Here is a 26,598-nt window from a genome sequence, read left to right on the forward strand (position 1 = left end):
CAATGAATTTAAAAATCAACAGGAAGGGGTGGTGTTCCTGTGTCTTTTCTGCTATATAATCCAGCTTTCCCTTCTACATTGGGCCACCCACCATGCTGGACTGTCCAGTTGGTGTGCAAGAACAGAATAAAAACCTTGTATCTGGGACGTCTCCTCATAGTCAGTTTGGGTAAGGGGAGTCTAGGACCCCATCCCCTACAATTATGTGAAGAGAGTTCTTACGATGTCCCAGATATTTCACCCAGAGATATCATGGTCAGACACATATTTCATGGGGGTCAATGACAAAAATACAGTCATTGGCACCCAAAATTTTACTTTAGCATTTTTTGATAGCATCAAAGAAATAAAAATAAAATAGATGCTTGTTAATCAGAAAATGACTAGTTGAATTATAGTATTTTAATGTATTGGTATATTATTATGAAAATTAACAAATTAAGAATTTATAGAATCATAAGATATATAAATTGATCAAAATGAAGTAACCAGAATTAGGAAAACAAAAACAATATACACAGTGGGAACAACAATAGAATAACAATAAAAATTTAATATTATGAAAATAAAATGATCACCCCATGGGAAAAATGAGTCACTTCTCTGCAAAGGAGAACTATACAAAGTGGAACACTGCATATGTATCAGATGTTTTGGGTATGTTTCTTAATTTTGCTGAATAATTTCTACCCCCCCCCCTTTTTTTTTTAAATTCTTTGACAAGGGTTGGAGCAGATATGTTGAGAAATATAGATGATGGGGGAAAAGGATATCAGAATTTTATTTTTAGAAAACCCAAATAAGAGAGGAATATTTAGAATTAAGTAGGCAAGATTTAATCTATTTATCCCTAGCATATCAAAAATGTCATTTCTTATATCATCCAGTTTTTAATTGTCATCTTTTTTCACTCAATAGATAGATACTGGACCCCCAATAACAAAAGATATTTTAATTCTTTTCTAAGAGTCATGTTCCTACTGACTTCCTTAGACTTTCTCCAGGGTGCATCAGACACCTCTTCATTCTGAAAGCTCACCCCACCTCTGATTTTACCTATTAGAAGTAACCTCTACCCTTTGTCTTTTCAATTGGCTGATTTCTCACAGAACCTTCATTTTAAGGAGGAAGCCCAAGTCAGTCAAGTCTTCAATCCTCTCTAGGTTGTCCTCTTTTGATTTTTTGGATTTTCCCTATAATTTGTCTCATCCCTTCTAAACTCCTGGCTATGTACATCTTCCCCCATTAGAATGTAAGCCTTTGAAGTCAAGGACTGTCTGTCTACTTGTAGGTATATTTCCAGTGCTTAGCACAGGGTCTGGCCTATAGTAAGTACTTAACAAAATCTTGTTGAAGGACTGCATAAGATTTATTTAATTGTGTAATATTTTTTAGGTCAATTAGACAACTTTCTCTCAGCTAAAGATACCCTACACAGCACAGTTGAAAGACATACAAATGCTAAATCACATCTTTCCTAGGAAAAAAGAAATAATTATTACCTGGTAATCCAAATGGCAGTTAAGATACTGAATCCTTTGAGTTAGTTTTTCCACTATTTGTTTGGAAAAACTGTATATGTCTTCTGCGCTCACAGTCTAATGATATGGGTCATGAAAATAAGTAGAGAGATTGAAAAAAATTAGTTTTATTACAACTGTACATGAAAAAATTTAGCAGTTTGAAAATAATTGAGTACTGTATCTGGCTTCTTCAAGAAGTCAGGTGGCAAAATAGAGTGTTCATCTGGAGAGAAGGGTCTTGACCAAGTACATTTGTATAGGTGTCAGAACTTATATTATACAATATACAACCTTTAAAAAAAGTCAGTTGGAAACTAGGCATTGACCTACACTCAACACCGTACACCAAGGTCAGGTCAAAATGGGTTCATGACCTAGGCATAAAATGAGATTATAAATAAATTAGAGGGACATAGGATAGTTTACCTCTCAGACCTGTGGAAGAGGAATGAATTTATGTCCAAAAAAGGACTAGAGATCATTATTGATCACAAAGCAGAAAACTTTGATTATATCAAATTGAAAAGTTTTTGTACAAACAAAACTAATGCAGATAAGATTAGAAGGGAAACAATAAACTGGGAAAACATTTTTACAGTCAAAGGTTCTGATAAAGGCCTCATTTCCAAAATACATAGAGAATTGACTCTAATTTGTAAGAAATCAAGTCAATCTCCAATTGATAAATGGTCAAAGGATATGAACAGACAATTCTCAGATGATGAAATTGAAACTATATCCACTCACATGAAAGAGATGTTCCAAATCACTATTGATCAGAGAAATGCAAATTAAGACAATTCTGAGATACCACTATACACCTGTCAGATTGGCTAGAATGACAGGGAAAGATAATTCAGAATGTTGGAGGGGAAGTGGGAAAACAGGGACACTGATACATTGTTGGTGGAATTGTGAACACATTCAGCCATTCTGGAGAACGATTTAGAACTATGCTCAAAAAGTTATCAAACTGTACATACCCTTTGATGCAGCAGTGTTACTACTGGGCGTATATCCCAAAGAGATCTTAAAGAAGGGAAAGGGACCTGCATGTGCAAGAATATTTGTGACAGCCTTCTTTGTAGTGGCCAGAAATGGAAACTAAGTGGATGCCCATCAATTGGAAAATGGCTGAATAAATTGTGATATATGAATGTTATGGAATATTATTGCTCTGTAAGAAATGACCAACAGGATGATTTCAGAAAGGCCTGGAGAGACTTACATGAACTGATGCTGAGTGAAATGAGCAGGACCAGGAGATCATTATATATTTCAACAACAATACTATATGATGATCAATTCTGATGGATGTGGCTCTCTTCAACAATGAGATGCTCCAATAGAGCAGTAATGAACTGAACCAGCTACACCCAGCGAAAGAACTCTGGGAGATGACTATGAACCGCTACATAGAATTTCCAATCCCTTTAATTTTGTCCGCCTGCATTTTGGATTTCCTTCACAGGCTAATTGTACACTATTTCAAAGTCCGATTCTTTTTGTACAGCAAAATAACTGTTTGGACATGTATACATATATTGTATTTAATTTATACTTTAACATAAAAAAAAGTCAGTTTGGCACTACTTAAGAGGAAGGAGAGGAGAGAAAAGACTGGGAGGGAATAGTTGTGTTCATATGCAACTACTCTATATGTATCCCTTCTAACAATTCTGAGCCTATTCAGAGATCACTGTAGAAAAGAGACACAAAGAAAGCTTGGGATAGAAAGATAGCTCAGATTTGGAATAGTCTGGTTTCAAAGTGAGTTGAAGAGATATGGAGTAATTAGCAACTACATTTGAAATAGTGGCTGAGCATATGATGCAATAAAGGAAGCTAAGATTCATGGAAAAAAATTGTGGGGTAACCTGCATATGGGAGAAAGAAAAACATGTAAATATTTAGAGAATGGGAGCTACTAGTGATTCAATTAGTGATAAGCATGTTGATTGGTTTTTAGAAATGTCTGTTTCTTTTATTTTCTGCTTATGAGGTATCACATTAATAAGAAGAAAACAGGAAAAACCAAGAACATATTTTCTAAATAAATAATAATATTTTCCTTTAAAAAAGCAAGGTAATGCATTGAGTGATAATGTATTTGCTTGTTTCAGTTACAAATTGGCTACAGCAAGCAGAGGTGCAAAAGGCTTTGAAGAAATGACCCCAAACAAACCCTACATAGGGTTTTTCTTTGTAACTCCAAACCATTCTAAAATAATATAAATGTGTAGGTTTATTTTATGTCCTCCTGGGACTTGTATCTCCTTTGACAATATTTATTTACTCTGAAAAAAATTTTCTTATTCAGACTAGATGTGCAAAGTGATATAAAAGGTAGTATTCATTTTTTTTTTTCCTGAAGGGTCATTATACTACAATTTCTTCTTTAGAACTTGTATCATTTAGTGCCACATTAGAGAGATTACATCAAGACCAAAACTACATATTCTAGACACAGATATAAGTCTCCTCCTTAAAATTATATTTCTATCAGCGTGTACTTCTCAGATTTACAACCTGGTAGGAAAAGGACATATGACTAGGTACTTACTTCTTGGTCCATAATGTCTTGACCACAAATACTTATCTTGTGGCGAAGTTCTTTTAGAGCATTATTTAGTGTCTCGGTTTGAAAATTAGATTTGAACACCTGGAAAAGTAGAAGTTAGGCTTTATTTCTACAAGGAGAATCTGGAACTAATATGAGTACATTGAAATACATTTTCTGATATATGAATTAATACATAAAAAAGCTATTACTCTCCACTTGTTCTAAGCCTAAAATTCAAGCTCAAAATGATGTTCAAATTTAGTACTGACATGTACAACTAAAGGACAAGAAAGGTATCAAGAATTTGGTTATATTTAACATCAATTGTGACATCTTTTAAAAGTTAAGATTATTTCTCACTAATTAGAATGTTGGCAGAAAAACAATGAAAAGCATTTGTTGAATTTAAAAAATGACTCAAATTATGCTTCTTTTATTCTATTGGCATCCACACACAGTATTGCATGGTGGCTACATAGTTGGTCTTGGAATCAGGTAGACCTGACTGAAGTCTTACTTTTATAGTGACTGTGTTACTTTGGGCAAGGTACCTAATCTCTCTGGGATCTAAGTCATTTAATTGGCCCTTGTCAATTCTCTAAGACTCAAAGTTGAAGATAATTGCTGATCTACATTGTTAGATTTTCCTTAAATAGGAATTTTGTACACCAATAAAACCACAGGTCCAGGGGACCCTTTTAATTTTAAGATGTCTTAATTAAAAAAAAAAATCTATATTGGCATCATGAAACTTTTTATTATGAAAAACATCATAAATTATACAGTGTTCAGATGTTTTGTTTTATGGAAATATTTATTTTTATTTATATATATATGATAATAATATTGAATAATATTGTCCTGAAAGATAGCTTAATTTTTTGCACAGATGTAGCCATACAAGTAAAATGCTTTTTACAGCTGCTTAATTGAATTTCTAACTCTAATTTGGTGGGAAGACTAATTTTGGTTTTGAAAAATTAAGACATGGTCATAAAGGGACAAATACTCAATTGTTTTTATTTTTTGGCTCTATTGTAATGATCTTTTGGGGAAAATATAAATAAAATTCTTATTTATCTTTTCATATAAGCAGTGAGTGACAGAGGCTGGACTAGATTCCAGCTCTTGTAATCCCTAGGCTAGCATACTCTTTTGGTAAATGTTAAGGTTAATACCAAAGGCATGTCCTTTGTCACTAAATAACTGTCATTTTGGGCAAGTTATTTCACCCATAGGCATCCCAGTTTGTCATTTGTAAAACAACAACATTGGGCTAGAGCTGGGGGCTAGAGCTAGAAGAGGTTATGGTGGGAGCCATCATGTGTAAATTCTATGAAGGTTAGCCAAGGGAAGTTGTGACTTTCTAATACACCAAAAGGGATGATTCAATATTTGTCAAGCAAATAAAATTTACTGTGCATCCCACTGACCATATCTAGACACCATACCTATCTCAACTCTGCTCTCTTTCACATATGAAAATAATAACTACCAGCTATAAGGGAAACTTTAAATTGTTTTTCTAATAATGTTGATAAATTTGTGCTGATCCACTCTTATTTACCCAAACAGTCCTTGCTATGTCCAACAGCACACATTGGCCATAGTGAAAGAGTTGCTTGGGCTGGACCACCAAGGGATCTCAAGGTTAACTCTACCTTTGGAAGTTAAATTCATAAGCTCATGAACACCTTGTTCGAGTCAAGTAATTTAATATGCCACAGACAAAGCCAATTCTTACTATGTCTCTTCATGCCATTCATTGGAGCATTGTTGTTCCTAAACATCCTCCCCACCGCCAAGTCCAATTTTTCCAGATTTGAGCTTCACAAAATAGAAGAAGAATATGGCACTAGAGCCATGAGTCTAGTTAGGCACATATTGCTTATGTCCAGCACAACTCCAAATTGCTGATATAGTCACTCATTTGTGAAATTTCTCAAAGGATCTCACATCCCCTTCCATACCAACATTACCCACTTTTCTCCACAGCTGACTAGAAATCCCCAAGATAAAATAAATGGCATTAATCCATCAGTAAAAGAAATAAGAAATTCTACCTCTGCTTTGATATTCACTTGTAGATTTGTCAAAAATCGCTGGATTTTCTCTATAAAAATGAGATCCACTGATAGGTTATGGAATTTACTTTCAAATTTGTTGATGATCTCATTTGCCTAAAAAAAAAAAAAAAAAAAAGACAAAAAATAGAGAGTATAGGCCTAATTCTAATTTTTTCTAATATAAGAAAAATCTATATGAAAGAAATTTGAATTTTCTGTCTGAATTTAAACAACCAAATCATGTAACGTTAAAATTTAAAAACCTAGAAGATATTATTTTTACAATAGAATGACAGAATGTAAATGATAGTACATTTGAACCTGTGGGTCAAGAAAGATGTGCTTACCTGCTCTACATATTCATTCTCCATTTTCTCCATTTTCATCATGATAAAACTCTCAATAAATTCTATTCGTAAGGATTCCTTTTCCAGTCGATTACAAAATATACTCAATTCATCAGGAGAGAAGTTTCCTCCCTCTGAAAACAATCTGAAAGTTAATAAGAATAAAAGTCATTCACACAGAACATCTCCCTCTTCTTGGATTTTTTAGTTAGCAGATATAATCAAGGAAAATACCTGTAGGTTACTTTACTTGAAGAAAAAGGATAGAGATGGAATCTTCAATTTCATGGATAGATAGGGCTTGTTCCCTGATGAGGCACTTTCCCTAGCAAGGCAAGTTAGTACATTCTTTCAAATGTATCCCCTTTGAGCAGCTGGCAGGTGGAATGAGCAAAGGAAGGGAGAAAGAAGTTCCACAAACTATTGCCCAAAAGCAAATCTGGCTTACCACCTGGGTTTGTTTTTAAACAAGATTTTATTGGATCTAATATTTCCAGGATTGGACTTAGTTTGCTGGCTCTATGAACATAGGCATTGGGAAGGATTTGGTACATAGGCTGTAGTTTGCAGACCCTTGTCTTAGAGACTTAATGATGTGACCAGAGTCACATAGCCAGTAGCTATATTTTTCTGGCTCTGAAGGCTATCCATTTACTTGTTATTCCACCTTTCAGCTCAGGGTATTTTCTCTGGCTGTCTTTCCCCCAAGCTTGGAGTGTTTTTCCTCCTCATCTCCGCTCCTGGTTTTCTTGGCTTCCTTTAAGTCTCTGATTTTAGAATCTTCTTTTCTGGGACAGAGGGAGGAGGAGGCTCCCTTAATTCTAGCAACCTGCCTCTGTTGATTATTTCCAGTCTATTCTCTAACTCAACTGTTTGCACTTTATCTGTACCACTGGAGTGGAATCTCTTTGAGAATAGGGATTTTACCTTTGTGTTCCCAGGGCTTAGCACAGTGCCTGGCACAAATAGGCTCTTAATAACTGGTTATTATTGACTGCTTACACCTTCCTCTTATCTATAGGAAGAGAAACTAATGCTTATTCATATATATATGTTATGTATATATAAAGTTTATACATGTGTTTATAAAGTTTACATATATGTAAAGAATGGGGAGAGAGAAAAGAGGGAGAAAGAAAACTATTTTTTTTAAAAAAGAGAGATCATTGAGAACAAATCCACATCAATTTTACCTGCATTTTTTAAGAAAATCCATATTTGCAAGTCGGAGTTTCTCCATATTCTCTTCTAGGTAATGTCGGAAACCACGAAGGGATAGCTGTATAACATCTACATAAGAAAGCAGCTCTCTGTTCAAATTGGAGCTGAACAGAGTCAGACTGTGACAAAAGAAAGAAAATCCATTTTAAAAGAATGAAAATTTCTGGTATTTTGTGAGATCATGATCCCAAAATAATGGCTCCAAAGTACAAGCATGAAAATTTCATGCACTCAGATATTTCTGTTCCCTTAGTCCACCAGTTTATTGCTACTAATTCCACTTTCACAAAACTCACTTTGGCAAAACCAATTCAAATGTTATCAGTAGCTGGACAATCTCAATTCCTAGGTGATTTGAATACAATATCAAAATTTAGCATGGTACTTTTTAAAAGTTTCTCAAAATGCTTTTTTATACAGGTGTGGTACAGGTACACCAATAAAGTAGTGAGAATAGCTAGAAAAAAAGTATTGAAACATGCTGATATAGTCATCTCAAGGATGTGTCACAGTGAAGAGGGGACACCTAAACTCTAAAAATCCTTAAAGGAGAAAATCTCCTTCAACTAGGCCTCAGTGAGAGACCCCGCCCCAAGGACAGTTTCCTCTTTGTTATCTGGGGTGGGGTCAGCTCAATCCTGAAACTCATTGAATTCAATTCAAATTCCAGCTCAAGCTGAAACTCAGTGAGGAGCCAACCTGGGACTCCACCCATGAACCCCCTTCCGCTTGTAGCCAAAGCTTCCATTATAAAAGAGCCAAACTAAAACCCTCTCTTGGAGAGATTCCAGACATACCATGCTATGCCATGCTTGGGATGCCAAGGGCCTCTGTCCTCTGGAATATTCTTTCCAGTGCCATCCTCTCTTTATCCTCACCTTTTTCCCTAACCAGACTTTATGCCTCTCTGTCAGGATTTCTAGCCTTACTTCCAATCCCCATAATAAACCTCTTTTTATCAATCTAGGTTTTCCGGTCTGTAAATTCTTTTACAGAGAATCTCTATGCTGCCAGAAGAGAGTCCCCAAAACTCCCTACCCTTGTGCAAAATCCCAAAAGATTGCAGAGGAGCCAAACTTCTCCATTTGGTTCCCTGAACCTGCCACTAGACCTTCTCATTTAACTCCCCTGACCACCAGAAACCCGAATCTCATTTTGGTTCCCTAAATCTAAACCTTATCAACAGGAGGATTTTGGGAAAGAGTATCAGTTTTAAAAAGAGATCTTGGTCTTTACATTAAAACAAAGGAAAAGGATCGAATAATTCCTGGATAGTAAAAGCCTAGTTCTACTCTCCCCCTGGAATTTAAAACCAGTGATTCTGTCCCTACTTCAGAGGGTTGGCCCCCTTACTTCCGACTGGTGGTGGTGTTGAGGAAGGCTTGCTCTATGCTAAGCATCCAATTCCGGAAGTTTTTATTCTTGGTGTTTTGTTCTTCATGGAATTTGTAGAACATGATTCTCTCTCTCCTTAGCATTTCCAAGATGCTGGTACAGTGACGGTCCAGCCGTTCTTGGTGAAACAATAGCTCCGCTGCAAAGGAAGGAGGGCCATTTGTGAGCCTGCAACCTCTCTTGGTAATTCCTTCCCAAATAGACTGGGGAAACACACAGATTTCCAAATAGTGATTCATGATGGCAGTTATGCACTGCTCTCACCAGCTGGGAGTAGCCAAAGAATTAGTAGGGAATGTTCAGAGTCAAAGAGATGATGACCCATACTGAGAAATGTTATTCAGTATAAGAGGAAAGAACATGGACTCTGGAGTCAAGAGGATGTGTACTCAAATCTGCCTCGGATGTTTATAAATTGGGTAATCACTTAGCATCCATGGGCTTAATGTCCTCAACTATAAAATAGAAGGATTGGACCAGATCCATCTGTCCCTAGATCTCTGTGTTCCTATGATCTGAATGTAATCTTTTTATTCAAGGACTTAAAAGTATAGCCAGATGAATACCTGTAGAACCAGACAGAACTCACCAGTGTACTACACCATTGCTCCATGGACTAACTGGAGCTGTAACATCCCTGGAAAAGATAGTCTCCTTCTCTCTTCCCTCAACCTGAAGAATCAGGGTGGGACAAAGAGCCAATTTCTCAAAGAAATAAGAAGTGAATAATGTACACTGTACTTTAAAAAAAATGTACTACCTCTATTGAGCTTTAAAATTTCAAAACACTTTTCTAACAGTAACCCTAAAGTAGCAAGACATTATCCTCATTCATTCTTGGATATCCAGTGTCTAGCACAAGGCCTTCTAGATAGCAATTAATTGATTGTATTGATTTAATAATAATATTATTATTATTATTTGTTAATTATTTACTTAAATGATTAAATCTGTCTGAAGCCCTATCAAGCTGTGGAATTCTGTGATTCAAATAAGTTCTGAAGTCAACCTCCTGCAAGAGCTGCAACTCTCCACTAAAGAGATTCTACCTCCCTGATTCACTAGTCTTTTGGAAGTCATAAAGTGATAACAGAGGTGGTAGAGTGGATAGAGTACTGGGCTTAGAGTCAGGAAGTCACATCTTTCTGAGTTCAAATGTGGCTTCAAATAATGATACTCTGGGCAAGTCATTTAACACTCTTTGCTTCAGTTTCCTCGCTTGTAAAATGAGTTGGAGAAGGAAATGGCCATCTACCTAACATCTTTGCCAAGAAAAACTCCACATGGGGGTCACAGAGTCAGACATGATTGCACAAAGTAAATATCATTTTAGGTACATACAATACTTTGATGGATCTGGCATCTCATTGGAGTTGGCAAACCCTTCCTCAGGGAACATTTTAATCCATCCCTGCATTTCTTATCCTCTAATGAAACAATAGCAAAATGATCCTATAGCTTTGAGTCCAGAAGAAACTATAGGTGTGCAATCTCTGCAGAACTGGGGGAAGTGTGAAAGCTGCATTCACACATTGATCAAGGCTCTCACTTAAAAGACTTTAATTTCTTAACATTGTAAAAGAAAGGGCACAAAAAAATCACCTTTTGGGGTGGGCGGGTGGAAATTTGACAGCTACTTTCTACAGTTTGCTAAAAGGTGCTAAATAGATTACAGGTGTTAGGCAGACTGATGTAATTAATTAACAAAGTATAATCATAATTTCAAGAAAAATTTGACACAGGCACATTTCATAGTGTGATTTTTTTCATAAATCTAGAGCTCAAAGGAATCCTAGAGATCCTCTCATCTAAGCATTTCACTCTATAGCTGAGGTGTAGAGAGAGGAAGTAATCTGCCTGTAGTCACACAGGTAATCAACCAGTGGCAGAGCTAAGATTAGCCTATGGGTCCTCTGACTCCAAATTTATCTATTATCATGTGGTCTTGCCTCTTTGGAAAGAATTAAGGGGAAAGTGAGATTCTACCTGCTCTGACATTGTGGATTTCTGTCTTTATTTGTTTGGCTCTTGGTTTGTGTATGTGGAGACGCAGCTCCAGTTCTGAATCCAGCTCATCAGTCTTTGCAGTCATGATCATCTTGGATTTGGCCAAGGTCTGACTAAACCACTTCTCAAGGCTTTCAAAAAACTCAAGGCGGATTCTGGAATTGAAAGAAAAAGAATCTATTTTAGAAGATATTCCCCACATGATCTGAACTTTTATTTTTAGAAATGTCAATTTAGGAAACATAAAAAACATATAAAATCGCATAAAAGGAACCGAATGTACTTGATAACTACTTTTAAAAACCATACATTCTGTTGCAATATTCTTCAGCAGAACCCTTCCACATTCCTCAATTCAAGGAGCCTAGTATTAAGAGCCTACTACATGCAAGGCACTGAAAGATGCACAAAAAGAAAAAGGAGAATATCCTCTGCCTTCAACAAGCTGACATTCTACTGAGAAAACAAAGAATATATACAAAATAATTCAAAGAAGAAGAAATCATGCTCACTAACTTTTCACATACATTAGGAGCTTTGAAAAAAGCTATTTTTCTCCCAGGAAAGGTCATGGCTAGAAGTTGGGCTTCCTATGGCTTGAAACCAATGACTACAAATAATTTCTGGTGAGACTGCTGTGTTGTTTGTTTTTTAACCATCTGAATCATCTCTCTCCTAGCTCAGAATATCATCCCCTTTTCTCATTTTTTCAGATGCATCATTTCTAAATTTTCAACATATTAAAGTTTTGCCCTCTAACAAATCCCAGTCCAAAATACTGATGGAAGGATATTCCTACCTTTTTTTTAATTCTGAAAACAGTTGGGGTGGTAAAAGCACATGTTTCAGGCATTCAGCAGTATCCTGAGGAATGTCTTCTGTTGATGTAGTATCGAGCAATTTACTTTCAGTTTCCTCACGAAGTGAAAAAACCAAATAGTTGTTTCCACTCGAAGTTACGAAGGACTCCAATACATCATCAGAGCTTTCCATTGTACTCTCTTCTTGTGATATAATCCTAGGTTGAAGCTAGGCAGGTAAGACGGTTTTAGCAAATAGAAGCATGAACCTTGTAGCAAAGCTACAACCTAGGGTAGGGTGACTGGGGCTTCCCCTCCCCAAAGCACAAAATTTAGAGAATTCTTTCAGTAATTGGAGACAACTGAGCTCAATATCTAGTTAGCAAATAACAGGAAGCGGTAAAAGTGTCCTTTTCCTCCCCTATATTTCAGGTGAGGTTTCTCTAGCTTCATATCACCCACGCTCCTCCTACTAATCACTGGCCATCAAGTGTCTATGGCTCTGACAAACCTCTGATGTGAATTATGTGTTTTATTCAGCTTGCCTCAGTAGTAAATGGATGCAAGGGTAAATCACCCAAGAATCATGCCTTCTAATATTTATGCTCAGATTCTACTTTATGCAGTTAGCAGCATTATAAAAACAACTTTTATTTCTTTAGCTAAAGATGGGGGACTGACGAGAAGAGAAACACCAAATGAACAATCCAATGTGAGGCAATCCAGCAAGCGTTTATTAAGTATCTATGATGCACGACAAAGAGAGATGATCATGGCTGGGAGATAGAGAACTGTCCTGGAAGACCTGGGTTTAAGTTGTACCCATGAAACATATTGGACTGTGTGACTTTAGACAAATCACTTGTCAACCTTTTCAAAGGAGTTCTATAAAGGAATCAGTGAGGTATAATAGGAAAAGCATTGTAGAAAGGATACTAAAGGAAGTCAGGAGTGCTAGATTCTAGACTCCATTTTGCAACTAAGAAGCTATGTGAATTTGATCAAGCCACTCCCATTGTATTACTGCCTAGCTATTGGCGCCCATGCTTAGAGGAGTTGAATCTGCAGTTTAACTTATTTTTCATTTTGTCTTTTGTGTGAGTGTATGTATGTGGGGGGAATGTCTAAACTTTTCAGTCAATATGCTTTAGGATCTTGAATAAATTTTCCTCAATTTCCTTATCATCTTATCAATTATTAAAAAAATGAAAGCCAATTTGAGAAATATTATTTGCAACATTATGATTATAGAGTTTTGTTGAGTCAATTTATTGCAACAAAGATAATAAAAAAACAATATGATGAAGGTTGAAAGGACTATAGAAAGGTAGACTCCATGATGGGTTTAACTATTTGGGGAAGCAATTTGGAATTATGCCAGAAAATCATTAAATTATTCATATCTTTTGATGCAGTGGTCCTTCTACTGGGCATTTGCTCCAAGCAGATCAAAATTAGAAAGAAGAGCTTCATAGACAACAAATTACTCATAGGAACACTTTTTTTATGATTAGAAAAAAAAAATGGAAACAAAATGGGTGCATGTTTATGGGGTAATGGTTGTACAAATGATGGCATTTGAAGATACTACTTTGTTATAAGAAACAATGAATTGAGGAATTCACAGAAACTTGAGGACATTTATGTGAAATGATGCAAAGAAGGCACAAGAAAAACAATATATATAATGGCCATAATACTGCAAATTATCACAGCACAAAATAGTAGCCTGACTCAGATTAATTGCATTCATTAATCACAAGGATAATTAACATTTATAAAGCACTTATCAAGTGCCAGGCACCATGCTAGTTCTTCATATTTATCTCATTTGATTCTTATAACAATCCTAGGAGGTGGATGCTATTATTATCCTCATCTTTTTTTTTTTTTTTTTCCCTTATTGAGGCAATTGGGATTAAGTGACTTGCCCAGGGTCACACAGCTAGAAGTGTTGTGTCTGATGCCAGATTTAACTCAGGTCCTCCTGACTTCAGGGCTGGTGCTCTATCCACTGTGCCACCTAGATGCCCCTATTCTCATTTTACATGTGAAGAATTTAAGGAAAGCTCAGGGCCATACAGCTAGTATCTGAGGCCAGATTTGAACTCTCTATTCAGTTGTCTACCACCACCACCTATCTATTCTTTATTGCTGCCAAAGAAAAGATGATGAAATAGATTTCCTTCTTTTTGTTGGCGAATGGTTTGAGTTTATTACAAAGTAGATTTCTATGAAGTGAAAGAGAGGTTGGAAAAATAAAATGTGATAAAAATATCAAAATAAAGCAAACACATCAATGATATTGTGGCTGGGCTACTTTGCTGTGATAAAAATGAAAATGTTTCCTAAATTATAGTTATAGGATTAAAGAAATACTGACTGGAAATACTTTGGAAGTAGACAAAATCATAGCAAAATTTGTCAGGACAAAATGTCTTTAACTTTTAAGGAAACATAATCTAAAAAATTAGAAATTGGACAGCACTTCCAGATTCCACATTATGCTATTGTGATGTCTCTGTCCTCTTGGCAGGTGGTGCCCAGAAGATGCTGTACTTTGTTTGTATAAGGGAATGTGACTACAGAAGGGCTGAGAGAAAGCTGAGCCATGACTGTATGACTGTAAACAAAACTCCCTTCATTTTTATTGGACACACATTTCAAGAGAAGACCTTTAGAAAGAAAGATTGGGACTTTTGAATAATAGACTGGAATACCAGAAACCTTAAAGACATGTAAAAGAAGTTAGTGTCCCATCATGTCTATTCACTTCCAACACTTAGAGCTTGAGAGACTGTTGAGAGCAGACTTAACCTCAGTGATATTCTTCTCTCTCCTCGCTCAAAATGAGACCTTTGCTCATTCACAGATAAGGATTTTATTTATTCTTATGCATACTTTTTGGTATATTCTAATATGCATAACTTTTCTGATTTGTTTATCCTTTCTATAATAAGGAGGTTTACTAATTATTCAGTCTTTGATGCAGAGGTTTTGGTGGGATAGCATTAAGCTGGTGAGCATGAGCTAAGAGTAGTCTCCTTTGAAAGTGATCAGGGAAGTGACTTTTGTTCCGAGCAGCCTTAGACTCAAAGACCAAGATAGTTGAGATGTGGTGAGGATAGCCTGAGATAAAATAGCCTTGGTGGTCTTGGATACTACCTTTTTTTTCCAGATAGGCGTTGGAGATGAGACTGCTAGGCAGATATTCCAAGGAGATCAAAGATAAATATGAAAATAAAAATCTTGTGCTATAAGAAATGATAAGCTGGTTGGTTTTTTAAAAATATGGAAAGACTTGCATGAAATAATGAAGAGTAAAATGAACATATCCAAAAAAGTGTTGTATACAGTAACAGCCACATTGTTTAAAGAATAACTGTGAATGACTAAGTTGCTCAAATTAATTACAAAGAACCTAGAAGGAAGATGCTATTAATCTCCACAGAAAGAACTGATAAATAGAAGTATGCATATTGGGGATTTACATACATATGTGTACATATATACATATGTATATATGTGTGTATGCATACATACAAATATATATTTGTATTAGTGATGGCCTTTTCTAATATGGGGTGGAGAGGGATGGAGACAATTGAGAACTTAAAATGTAATGAAATATAAATAAAACTTAATAAAAAAAATACTCCTCTCCTCCCCCTTCATCCCTCCCATACACTTGTTTATAATATTGTTGAGGTACAGCCCTTTTGAGAGGGGCAAGAAGAGGAACATAACTGGAAATGAAGGAAACATAAAAATAAAAGATATCGATAAAATACCTTTTTTTAGTTATTGCTTTGTGTTTTTTACTGGACTAAACTTTGTATAATTTTCATGAGCCCTTAAGTAATCAATCAACATTTATTATGTATTTATTATGCCAGGAACTGTGCTAATCACTGGGGATACAAAAAAGAGGCAAAATACTGTCTCTGCCCTCAATCTAATGAGGGAGACAACATGGAAACAAATATATTCTAGACAACTATATACAGGATAATAGGAGATAATGAATAGAGGGAAGATCTTCAGTAAAAGATGAGGTTTTAGTTGAGTCTTAAAGGAAACCAGGCAGGTCCTTAGAGTAGAAAAAGGAGAGGGTTCCAGGCTTGGCAGACAGCCTAGGAAAATGAAAGTAGACTAACTCACCTCAAAGGAGGACAGGGCTTCCAGGCGTTCCTGCATCTGATTGTCTGTCCATTCTTCTAAGATTACAGAGCTTTCTTCTGGGGTCTCCAGCATTCCACTTTCCTGGAAAAGATCTCTGGAGATCTGTGTCTCCACACTTTCGGGTATGATGCTTTCTTTCAAGCTCTTTGCATCCTCCTCCATTTCTGAAGCTGAGTGCTCTTGGATTGCTATTGCCTCTTCTGCAGGCAAGCTGGCATTGCTTTTACTTTTGCTCATGTATGTTATCTCTTCACTCTCAGGAGGAGTTATCTTGCTTTCCATGTCAAGCTTGAAGATTTTTTTAATGATATCTTTTAGATGAGAGGGACTCTCCTCTAGAACCTCCTCTGTTGTTCCAAAATATAAAACACATGGGTAGAAATAATGATAAACATGAACTGAGCTCCAAACCAAAGAATAACATGGGTTAAACTTTACATTGCAAAGTTGTTACCTGGGTCTCTAAACTTTATTATCACCTCTCCATCTATGTTCTGAAACAAAAGAACAAGTATATGATTTAATCTTTTTTTAATAGCTTTTTATATACAAAACATATGCATGGGTAATTTTTCATCATTAACTCTTGCAAAAACTTCTGTTTCAACTTTTCTCCTCCTTCCCCCACCCCCTCCCTACATGGCAGATAGACCAATACATGTTAAATAAGTTAAAGTATATGATAAATATTTAGATTTAGATAAAGATTTAGAAAGAAGGTAAAAATAACCTGAGAAGGAAAAACAAAAATACAAGCAAACAGTAACAGAATACTCATTTCCCGGTATTCTTTCTCTGGGTGTAGCTGGTTCTGTTCATTACTGATCAATTGGAACTGATTTGGATCCTCTCCTTGCTGAAGAGAGCCATGTCCATACAATATTGTTGTTGAAGTATATAATGATCTCCTGATCCTTCCCATTTCACTTAGCATCAGTTCATGTAAGTCTCTCCAAGCCTCTCTGTATTCATCCTGCTGGTTATTTCTTATAGAACAATAATATTCCATAACATTCATATGCCACAATTTACCTAGCTATTCTCCAATTGATGGGCATCCATTCAATTTCCAGTTTCTGGCCACTACAAAGAGGGCTGCCACAAACATTTTTGCACATACAGGTCCCTTCCTCCTCCTCCTCCTCCTCCTCCTCCTCCTCCTCCTCCTCCTCCTCCTCCTCCTCCTCCTCCTCCTCCTTCTTCTTCTTCTTCTTCTTCTTCTTCTTCTTCTTCTTCTTCTTCTTCTTCTTCTTCTTCTTCTTCTTCTTCTTCTTCTTCTTTCTTCTTCTTCTTCTTCTTCTTCTTCTTCTTCTTTCTTCTTCTTCTTTCTTCTTCTTCTTCTTCTTCTTCTTCTTCTTCTTCTTCTTCTTCTTTCTTCTTCTTCTTTCTTCTTCTTCTTCTTCTTCTTTTTTTTTTTTAATTTAATAGATATATGCATGGGTAATTTTACAATATTAACAATTGTCAAACCTTTTATTCTAATTTTTCCCCTCCTTCCCTCCCCCCAGATGGCAGGTTGACCAATACATGTTAAATATGTTAAAGTATAAATTAAATACAATATATGTATACATGTCCAAACAGTTGTTTTGCTGTACAAAAAGAATCGGACTTTGAAATTGTGTACAATTAGCCTGTGAAGGAAATCCAAAATGCAGGTGGACAAAAACAGAGGGATTGGGAATTCTATGTAGCGGTTAATAGTCATCTCCCAGAGTTCTTTCGCTGGGTGTAGCTGGTTCAATTCATTACTGCTCTATTGGAACTGATTTGGTTCATCTCATTGTTGAAGAGAGCCACGTCCATCAGAATTGATCATCATATAGTATTGTTGTTGAAATAATGATCTCCTGGTCCTGCTCATTTCACTCAGCATCAAAAGAAGCATGTAAGTCTCTCCAGGCCTTTCTGAAATCATCCTGTTGGTCATTTCTTACAGAACAATAGTATTCTATAATATTCATATACCACAATTTATTCAGCCATTCTCCAATTGATGGGCATCCATTTAATTTCCATTTCTGGCCACTACAAAGAGGGCTGCCACAAATATTCTTGCACATACAGGTCCCTTTCCCTTCTTTAAGATCTCTTTGGGATATACACCCAGTAGTAACACTGCTGGGTCAATGGGTATGCACAGTTTGATAACTTTTTGGGCATAGTTCCAAATCGCTCTCCAGAATGGTTGGATCCATTCACATCTCCACCAACAATGTATCAGTGTCTTAGTTTTCCCACTTCCCCTCCAACATTCTGAATTATCTTTCCCTGTTATTCTAGCCAATCTGAGAAGTATGTAATGGTATCTCAGAGTTGTCTTAATTTGCATTTCTCTGATCAATAGTGATTTGGAGCACCTTTTCATATGACTAGAAATAGTTTCAATTTCTTCATCTGAGAATTGTCTGTTCACATCCTTTGACCATTTATCATCTGGAGAATGGCTTGATTTCTTATAAATTAGAGTCAATTCTCTATATATATTTAAGAGATGAGGCCTTTATCAGAACATTTAGCTGTAAAAATATTTTCCCAGTTTATTGCTTACCTTCTAATCCTGTTTGCATTAGTTTTGTTTGTACAAAAGCTTTTTAACTTAATATAATTGAAATTTTCTATTTTGTGATCAATAATGATCTCTAGTTCTTCTTTGGTCACAAATTCCTTCCTCTTCCACGAGTCTGTGAGGTAAACTACCCAAGTTCTCTAATTGATTATCTCATTCTTTATGCCTAGATCATGAATCTATTTTGATCTCATCTTGGTATATGATGTTAAGTGTGGGTCAATGCCTAGTTTCTGCCATACTAATTTCCAATTTCCCAGCAGTTTTTGTCAAATAATGAATTCTTATCCCAAAACCTGGGGTCTTTGGGTTTGTCAAACACTAGATTGCTATAATTAGTGACTATTTTGTTCTGTGAACCTAACCTATTCAACTGATCAACTAGCCTATTTCTTAGCCAATACCAAATGGTTTTGGTGACCACTGCTTTATAATATAGTTTTAGGTCTGGTACAGCTAGACCACCTTCATTTGATTTTTTTTTTATTAGTTCCCTTGAAATTCTTGACCTTTTATTCTTCCTATATGATTTAATCTTAAGCAAGAGGAATCTCTTCTCAATGTTGATTTTGCTCCATTGACTCAAAGGTTGATTTTTTTGCTTTAAGATTTGCATAATTTCCAGAAAATAGGAAATCTAAATTTTTCTTTACATACATCAAGATTAGATTAGCATGCCTGCTTACACATGTCTTCTGCATATAGCTGGCACTAAGCAATGTTCCATGTCTAAATTCAATAATATTCCACTTGTGCTTTTGGAGACATGTTGGAAATTTTTAGAAAATGCAACTTGAAACAAAGTGATTAATTTGCCCAAGCTCTTCTTGTTATATTTTAATATAAATACAATATTTATATATAGTATATAATAACATAAAGCTATTACCAGCACCAAGTAGAATGGCCTGTATGAACTTATCTCAGAAAACCAGGAACATCTTTTTGTTTGTTTCTGTTTTCTAATGATTTTCTATTTAAAGTACAGCTACATACATCAAAAATTATATGGTATTGTTATATTTTCAGAAAAGTCTAAACTAGAATTCTAAGTTGACTTCTTAAATTTTCTTTAAAAAAGTAAAAATTTGGGGCAGCTAGGCGGCACAGTGGATAGAGCATCAGCCCTGAAGTCAGGAGGACCTGAGTTCAAATTTGGTCTCAGACACTTAACACTTCCTAGCTGTGTGACCCTGTGCTAGTCACTTAATCCTAGTTGCCTCAGAAAAAAAAAAAAATTATAATAATAATAATAAAGTAAATATTTGGTAGAGGATTATGGGAAGATGGTAGAAAACTTTGGACTCTCCAAATTTTAGCCACAAAGAGAGAACATTGCCTCACAGCAGGAGAAACAAATATGGGTTAAAACAGTTGTCCCCCTAGGACAATTTAAGAGGAACTCAAGAAAGGCTCAACTTCCAAGGGGGGAAGTTCAGCCTAAGTGAAGTGAAAACAGCTTCAGACCAACTCTGCAAAATCAACAAAGAAACTCTAGGGGCAGCTTTAGTCTTAGAAATTTTCATCTTGCTGATGGTGGTTGAAGAATGAGTAGGAAAAGATTAAGGACCTTTCAGTGTTGAGGGACAAAGCCAAGCACAATTGTGCTGACCAGACATATTCTGGGTATGGCCACATGGAGAAGGAATTAGCACGCAGTAGCTAAGGAGCACTGATGGGAGAGTCCCAGGTTTCAATTCTGGGGCAAAGAGAACAGATGTAGTTTTTAGCCACTGAACCACAGGAACAAGATCATTTGTGGGACAGTGTAACTAGGGGTCCTAGCCATGTTTAGAAGAGGTCAGCCCATGCTTGGGTTCTAAGACAGCCATCAGAAAATAAAGTAAGAAGGACCTGAGACTTGGAACAGAAAATTTTTGATGACTAGTATTCATTTTTATCTACAAAGTGAATATGTTTGAAACTTAACCTAACCAAAAAAGGTGTGGCTTCATTTTTGCTTCTTTGCAAACAAACTTTTTACATATATTTTACATATAAATATTTACACAATATGAATATATATTTACATATGCATGTTCATGCCCAACATACGATTTATTTCCTACCTGATCATAGATTTCTCTAACATAAAAATATCGACTGACAGAAATGCTGTAGTCCTGCAACACTTTCAGTATAGAAAATGGAAGGCCATTTACTTCATTTACAAGGTCATTGTGAAAATTTTCATATCTATTAAAAAAACAAACAAACATGTAAATTATTTAAGGAGCATTTATACATAATGGAGAAGAAAACATTTATACAAAATGGAGGAAGCTAATACTGACATACATAAACCCAGGGAAATCAAATGTTGTGTTGTACTTAGAACTATTTGATATATCTTGAAATCTTCCAGGTTTGGGTGATAAGAGTGTCTTAATATGCTTGAAAATAATTGATGAGGATAAATCTCTCATTTTCCCATAAATCATATTCAAAACTCAAGATTACTTAAGAATTTGTTATGATATTTGATCAACTATACCAGGAGAGACAGCAAGATAAAGTAGACAATTCTGGATTAGGAAGTCAGTCAGTAAACATTGATTAAGCAAGAATTATGATAAAATCTGGTCATGCAAACAAAGTTAAAAGGTAGCCCCTGATCTGAAAAACCTTCCATTCTAATCTAGAAGACAATATACAAGCATCTGTGTATAAAATTGTGTTTTTGTGTGTGTGATATTGGAGATATTCTCAAAAGAAAGCACTAGAATTAAGGGAGATTGGGAAAAGCTTCCTATGAGATTTTAGCTGAGTCTTAAAGCCAAGGAAGTCAATAGGCAAAAAGAAAGAAGAAGAGCATTGCTTAGGTTTGATGGATAATTAGTGAAAAAAAAATCTAAAATGGGGAGATGGTGTGCTCTGTGCAATGAATAGCAAGGTGGCCCCTGTTACTGAATCCAGAATATGTGAATGAGTAGAAGGTATAAGAAAAAGAAAACTAGAAAGTAAGGAGGGACCAGGTGATGATGGACTCTTTACAAAAAAAAAAAAAAATTATTATCTTTTTCTGGCCATATGTGTTTATTAACTTTTTAAATACACATTTCTTTATGAATCTTGTTGGGAAAGAAAAATCAGAACAAAAGGGAAAAAAAAAATCAGAAAAAAAAAGCCAACATGTGTTGATTTACTTTCATTTTCTATAGTTCTCTTGGTGGATGCAGAAAGCATTTTCTATCCAAAGGCTATTGGAATTACATTGGATCATTGAACCACTGAGAAGAACTAAGTTGATCACCTCACATTCTTGCTGTTACTGTGTACAATGTATCCCTGCTTGTTTTGCTCAGTATCAGTTCATGTAAATCTTTCCAGACTTTTCTAAAACCACCTTGTTCATCATTTTTCATAAAACAATAATATTCCATTACATCCATGTACCACAGCTTGTTCAGTCATTCCCCAATTGATGGGCATCTACTCATTTTCCAATTCTTTGCTACCACAAAAAGGGCTGCTACAAACATTTTTGCACATGTGGGTCCTTTTCCCTACTTCATGATTTACTTGGACTACAAACCCAGTAATGACACTGCTGGGTCAAAGGGTATGCACAATTTGATAGCCCTTTGGGCATAGTTCCAAATTGCTCTCCAGAATATTGATTTAGTTCACAACTCCAACAACAATGCATTAGTGTTCCAGTTTTCCCACATCCCTTCCTACACTTGTCATTATCTTTTCATTTAGCCAAACTGAGAAGTGTGAATGGTACCTCAGAATTGTTTTAATTTGCATTTCTCTAATCAATAGTAATTTAGAACATTTTTTCATATGAATATAGACAGCTTTCATTTTATCATCTGAAAATTGTCTATATCCTTTGACTATTAATTGGATAATGACTTGTATTCTTATAAATTTGACATAGTTCTTTATATATTTTAGAAATGAGATCATTATTAGAAATTCTGACTATAAAAAATTTTCCCCAGCTTTGTACTTCCTTTTTAATCTTGTTTGTGTTGGTTTTGTTTGTGCAAAATCTTTTAAATTTAATGTAATCAAAGTTGTCCATTTTGCATTCTATAATGTTCTCTAGTCCTTCTTTGATCAGAAATTCCTCTCTTCTCCAAAGAGCTGATAAGTAAATTATCCCTTGCTCTCCTAATTTGCTTATGGTATCACCTTTTATGCCTAAATCATGTACCCATTTTGACTACTTTTGTACGGGGTGTAAGATTTAGGTCTATGCTGAATTTCTGACATATTTTCCAGTTTTCCTAGCAATTTTTGTGAAATAGTGAGTTCTTATCCAAGAAACCAGAGCTTGGGGTGTTTATTAAATACTAGATTACTATAGTCATTGATTGTTGTGTTGTGGTATCTAACCTATTCCACTGTTCCACTACTCTACTTCTTAACTAGTTCCAAATGGTTTTGATGACTGTGCTTTATAATATAGTTTTATGTCTGTTACTATTAGGCCACCATCCTTTGTATATTTTTTTCATTAACTCCTTTGATATTCTTGACCTTTTGGTCTTCCAGGTAAATTTTGTTATTTTTTTCCTAGCTCTATAAAATATTTTTTGGCAATTTGACATGATTATTGAGGACTCAATGCCTAACAGATTATTTTATATTTGATCCTGGAGGTGATAGGGAGCCACTGGAGTTTACTGAACAGCAAAATGACATGGTCACATGTGTTTTAGGATAATCACTTTGACAATTGAGGAGAACGGACTTGAGTAGAGAGAGGTTTGTGGCAGGAAGACCAACCAACAAGCTATAGAAATAATCTAGATGTGAGGTGATGAATCTCTGTACCAAGAAAGCAAAAATGCCAGAGAAGAGAACAAAGTGTATGTAAGAGGTATTATAATGGTAAAATTGACTAGCCATGGCATCAGATTGATTTTAGAAAAATTTGAAAACTCTTGCATAAACTGATGCAAAGTAAAGTGAACAGAACCAGAAAAACATTATATATAGTAACAGCAATATTGTTTGATGAAGAACCATGAGTGATTTAGCTATTCTCAGCACAACAATGATCAAAGACAATCGCAAAGGATTCTTGATGAAATGTCCCATCTACTTCCATAAAAAGGACTTATATTACTACTTTTTTTTTCTTTGATTCCTCTTCTTGTACAAAATGGCCAATATGAAAATGTTTTATATGATAGCACATATATAACATATCATATTGCTTACCATCTCAGGAGGAGGAGGAAGAGAAAAGAGGGGTAGAATTTTGGACTCAAACCTTAAAAAAAGTTTAAAAATTGTTTTTAATATGTAAGGGAGAAAAAGATATTTATTAAAAAGGGGAAGATTTCTATCCATTATCTCATTTGAGGCCCATGACAGTTCTATGAAGTAATACATGTGCAAATCTTTCCATTTGAGAACTGACACTGGTTCTCAGGGAAATTAAGGGGCTTGCCAGTTGTCACAGAGTACTGTCAGGGAAAAAATAAGCACACCTTCCAATTATGAGGGTTCTACTCTTTGTTCTCTCTCTTTTCCCTCTCTCCCTCCCCCTTCTCTCTCTCACACATACAACTCAATGCCCATTCTTACCAGAAAGTAGTTTCAGAAGATGAGATCACTGCCCCATTCCCCAAAGGACTTTGGGTTCCATTGGTTTGAGAATGAACTGGAACTGGTTGGTGAATGGACTCTAAACTATCCAGTCTCTGAGTGGATTCCCTGTAGGGAGTTCATCAATCTTGTGAAGGGGGGAGATTATATAGTATTAATGCTATAGATGCATACAGTATGCAGTAGTATTGGGGACTTAGAATGGAGACATCAGGTTAAGATTTGGATTAATATTACCGAGAAAGATTCATTCAGTTTGATGCTCATTAAATTACAGAATTATAGAGGCTTGACTAGCCATAGACAAGAAAGTACAAAAAGTATGTGTCCTAATAGAGAAAGAAGATTTTATGGAACTGATTGTCCAATTTGGAATAATATTTGGTTTGCTACAAAGGCCAGGACATTTAGAAAATGCAGATCAAAAACTAAGTTGGGAATTGATGTAATGGTTATAGATCTCTTAGGAAGATCTGGAATCCAGTCAAGGACTTAAAACAAGCAATAGACACTAAGGACTGGGTAGAATTGGTAAAGTACTCTGTAAAGAGTCTGAACAAAAAAGCAATTTCAATGTGCTACTGTTGAGGTTGGGAAGGGACCCCAAAAGACTGGTCTCACAGGTGTTGCCAGGTGTCTAAAAAAAAAATTTGCAAGCTTGAACCTATTTCCTAGTCAAGGAGCAAAGTTTATTGTAATTGTAACACCAGTTGAAGCAATCTAAATTCCAAGTGAATTTAGCAAAGAAACAGACAGAAGCAAGGAGATACATTTATCTAGTTCTTTATGTTATAGAGAACCAAGGAGTGGTCTCTGGAATTTGATTATCACTGATCAATATACAATAATGTTTATTAGAACAATAGTATTCTTAGGTTGGGGGGAGAGAGGGGACCTCGGGTCAGAGATTCCAAAGCCAGAGGACTTTAGAATAACTGACAGATTGTTAGACAGAAGCCCCCTAAGGTCAGGGGACCTTAAAATTATTGCTCTTTCTCCTAGAAGCTATATTACATCATTATGGGTTGCCCCATGTCCAGATAGTACCATTCCCTTTGGGTTTGGAAAAACAGGAGAGTGAATTCCTTCTGTTCCCAAAATAACATTTCTGGGGAGAATTGCATTGCTTTGTTCTACCTTTTCCTTCTATGAAGGAATAAATCAAGATATACTAGCTCCTTAGCTCTGGAGCTCAATCAGTTTGCCTCTCATGGCAGAGTGAAAGATTCTGTGACGTTACTGAGGGTAGCTCTGGCAATTCCTCAGGGATGAGCATACCCTAAGCAAACCCTGAATGGGATTGTGGAGGCAGCACTGTCAAACCTGCTTTGCCTGGGAATTGAATGGGTACCTGGGTGTTAAGACTGGGAAGGGAGGAACCCAAAAGTTTGGGATACCAGACTGGTGCGGTGAATTTGCAGGCTTGAACCCATCTGCTAGTCAAGGGACAAAGTTTATTGAAAGCAATTGGAATGCCATTACAAAAGCGAGCTTAAATTCTAAGGGAATTCAGCTAAGAAACAGAAGCAAGGAGAACACATTTATCCAGCTTTCTAGCATTGATATGCTAATTCTATGGTTCATAGGTTGGAAAGAATTTGATTCTGATTGACCAGATTATCAGTGTCTCAGGAGTTTGATCTGCTGGAGTTTCCTGAGGCCAGAAGTTATCTAACTAAGGAGTAGTCAGAAACTGACAGATTTGATGTGGGAGTTTCCTGAGGCAGAAAATCTAGAATCACCGACTTATAGTCAGAGCAGAAGCCCCACCCTCACCCCCAAAATCAGGGGGCTACAAAATCATATTACGTCATGGCATTGAACCAATTGGCTATTCCTTTTACCTTTGCATTCGAAGAAGAACGCCAAGGATAGTAACTGGTGAACTCAAGCCTAGAAATCTAGTTAGTCATTCCTACTCTGGTGGGTAAATATTATTGGGTAAGTTTTACCAGAAAGGCAGTGTGTAGTTAGATGCCACTAGCAGAATGACATGGGAAAACAGAATGACTCTAGAAAGGTTATTGGCATAAAGGAAGAAACATGTTACAATAGGAAGAAATTTCACTCCTTTTATAATCCTGTCAGAAGCATTAGCCAAGAATTCAGGGATTAATCCATCCTGTGTCAGGAGATCTGTGTAGGGGTTAACAGTAAAAAAAATATTAGCCAAAGGTTAAGAAAAAGATGTGGAAACCAAATTATTAAAGGAAAAAAAACGGGGGGAGGAATTGTGAGAAATGGATTGGAATTTGAGTTTCACAGTTATGAAAATGAAATTTGAGCAATGAAACTAATTTTAAAAAGTAAAATCCACAAGGATGAATGGAAAATTTGATATTCCTTTAGAAGACAAA

At 35.9% G+C, this 26,598-nt stretch overlaps 1 protein-coding gene across 3 annotated transcripts in view; it reads right to left on the reverse strand.

Moving 5' to 3' along the window:
• Positions 1-26,598, reverse strand: part of CCDC180 (coiled-coil domain containing 180) — a 121,678-nt gene that overhangs the window by 40,034 nt on the left and 55,046 nt on the right. For all 3 annotated transcript variants that reach the window (XR_012486898.1, XM_074294022.1, XM_074294023.1), the window contains exons 16-26: positions 20,743-20,869; positions 16,559-16,598; positions 16,084-16,451; positions 11,922-12,151; positions 11,102-11,277; positions 9,074-9,254; positions 7,693-7,839; positions 6,500-6,644; positions 6,150-6,266; positions 4,087-4,185; positions 1,503-1,598 (exon numbers count right to left, since the gene is read on the reverse strand). Coding sequence is in view for 2 of the 3 variants with exons in the window: in XM_074294022.1 (XP_074150123.1) it covers positions 1,503-1,598; positions 4,087-4,185; positions 6,150-6,266; positions 6,500-6,644; positions 7,693-7,839; positions 9,074-9,254; positions 11,102-11,277; positions 11,922-12,151; positions 16,084-16,451; positions 16,559-16,598; positions 20,743-20,869 (1,726 nt within the window). In the remaining variant the exon portion in view is untranslated. The remainder of the gene's footprint in view (positions 1-1,502; positions 1,599-4,086; positions 4,186-6,149; positions 6,267-6,499; positions 6,645-7,692; positions 7,840-9,073; positions 9,255-11,101; positions 11,278-11,921; positions 12,152-16,083; positions 16,452-16,558; positions 16,599-20,742; positions 20,870-26,598) is intronic.

The sequence above is a fragment of the Sminthopsis crassicaudata genome, chromosome 2 (genome assembly GCF_048593235.1).
Source record: "Sminthopsis crassicaudata isolate SCR6 chromosome 2, ASM4859323v1, whole genome shotgun sequence".
NCBI classification, from domain to species: domain Eukaryota; kingdom Metazoa; phylum Chordata; class Mammalia; order Dasyuromorphia; family Dasyuridae; genus Sminthopsis; species Sminthopsis crassicaudata.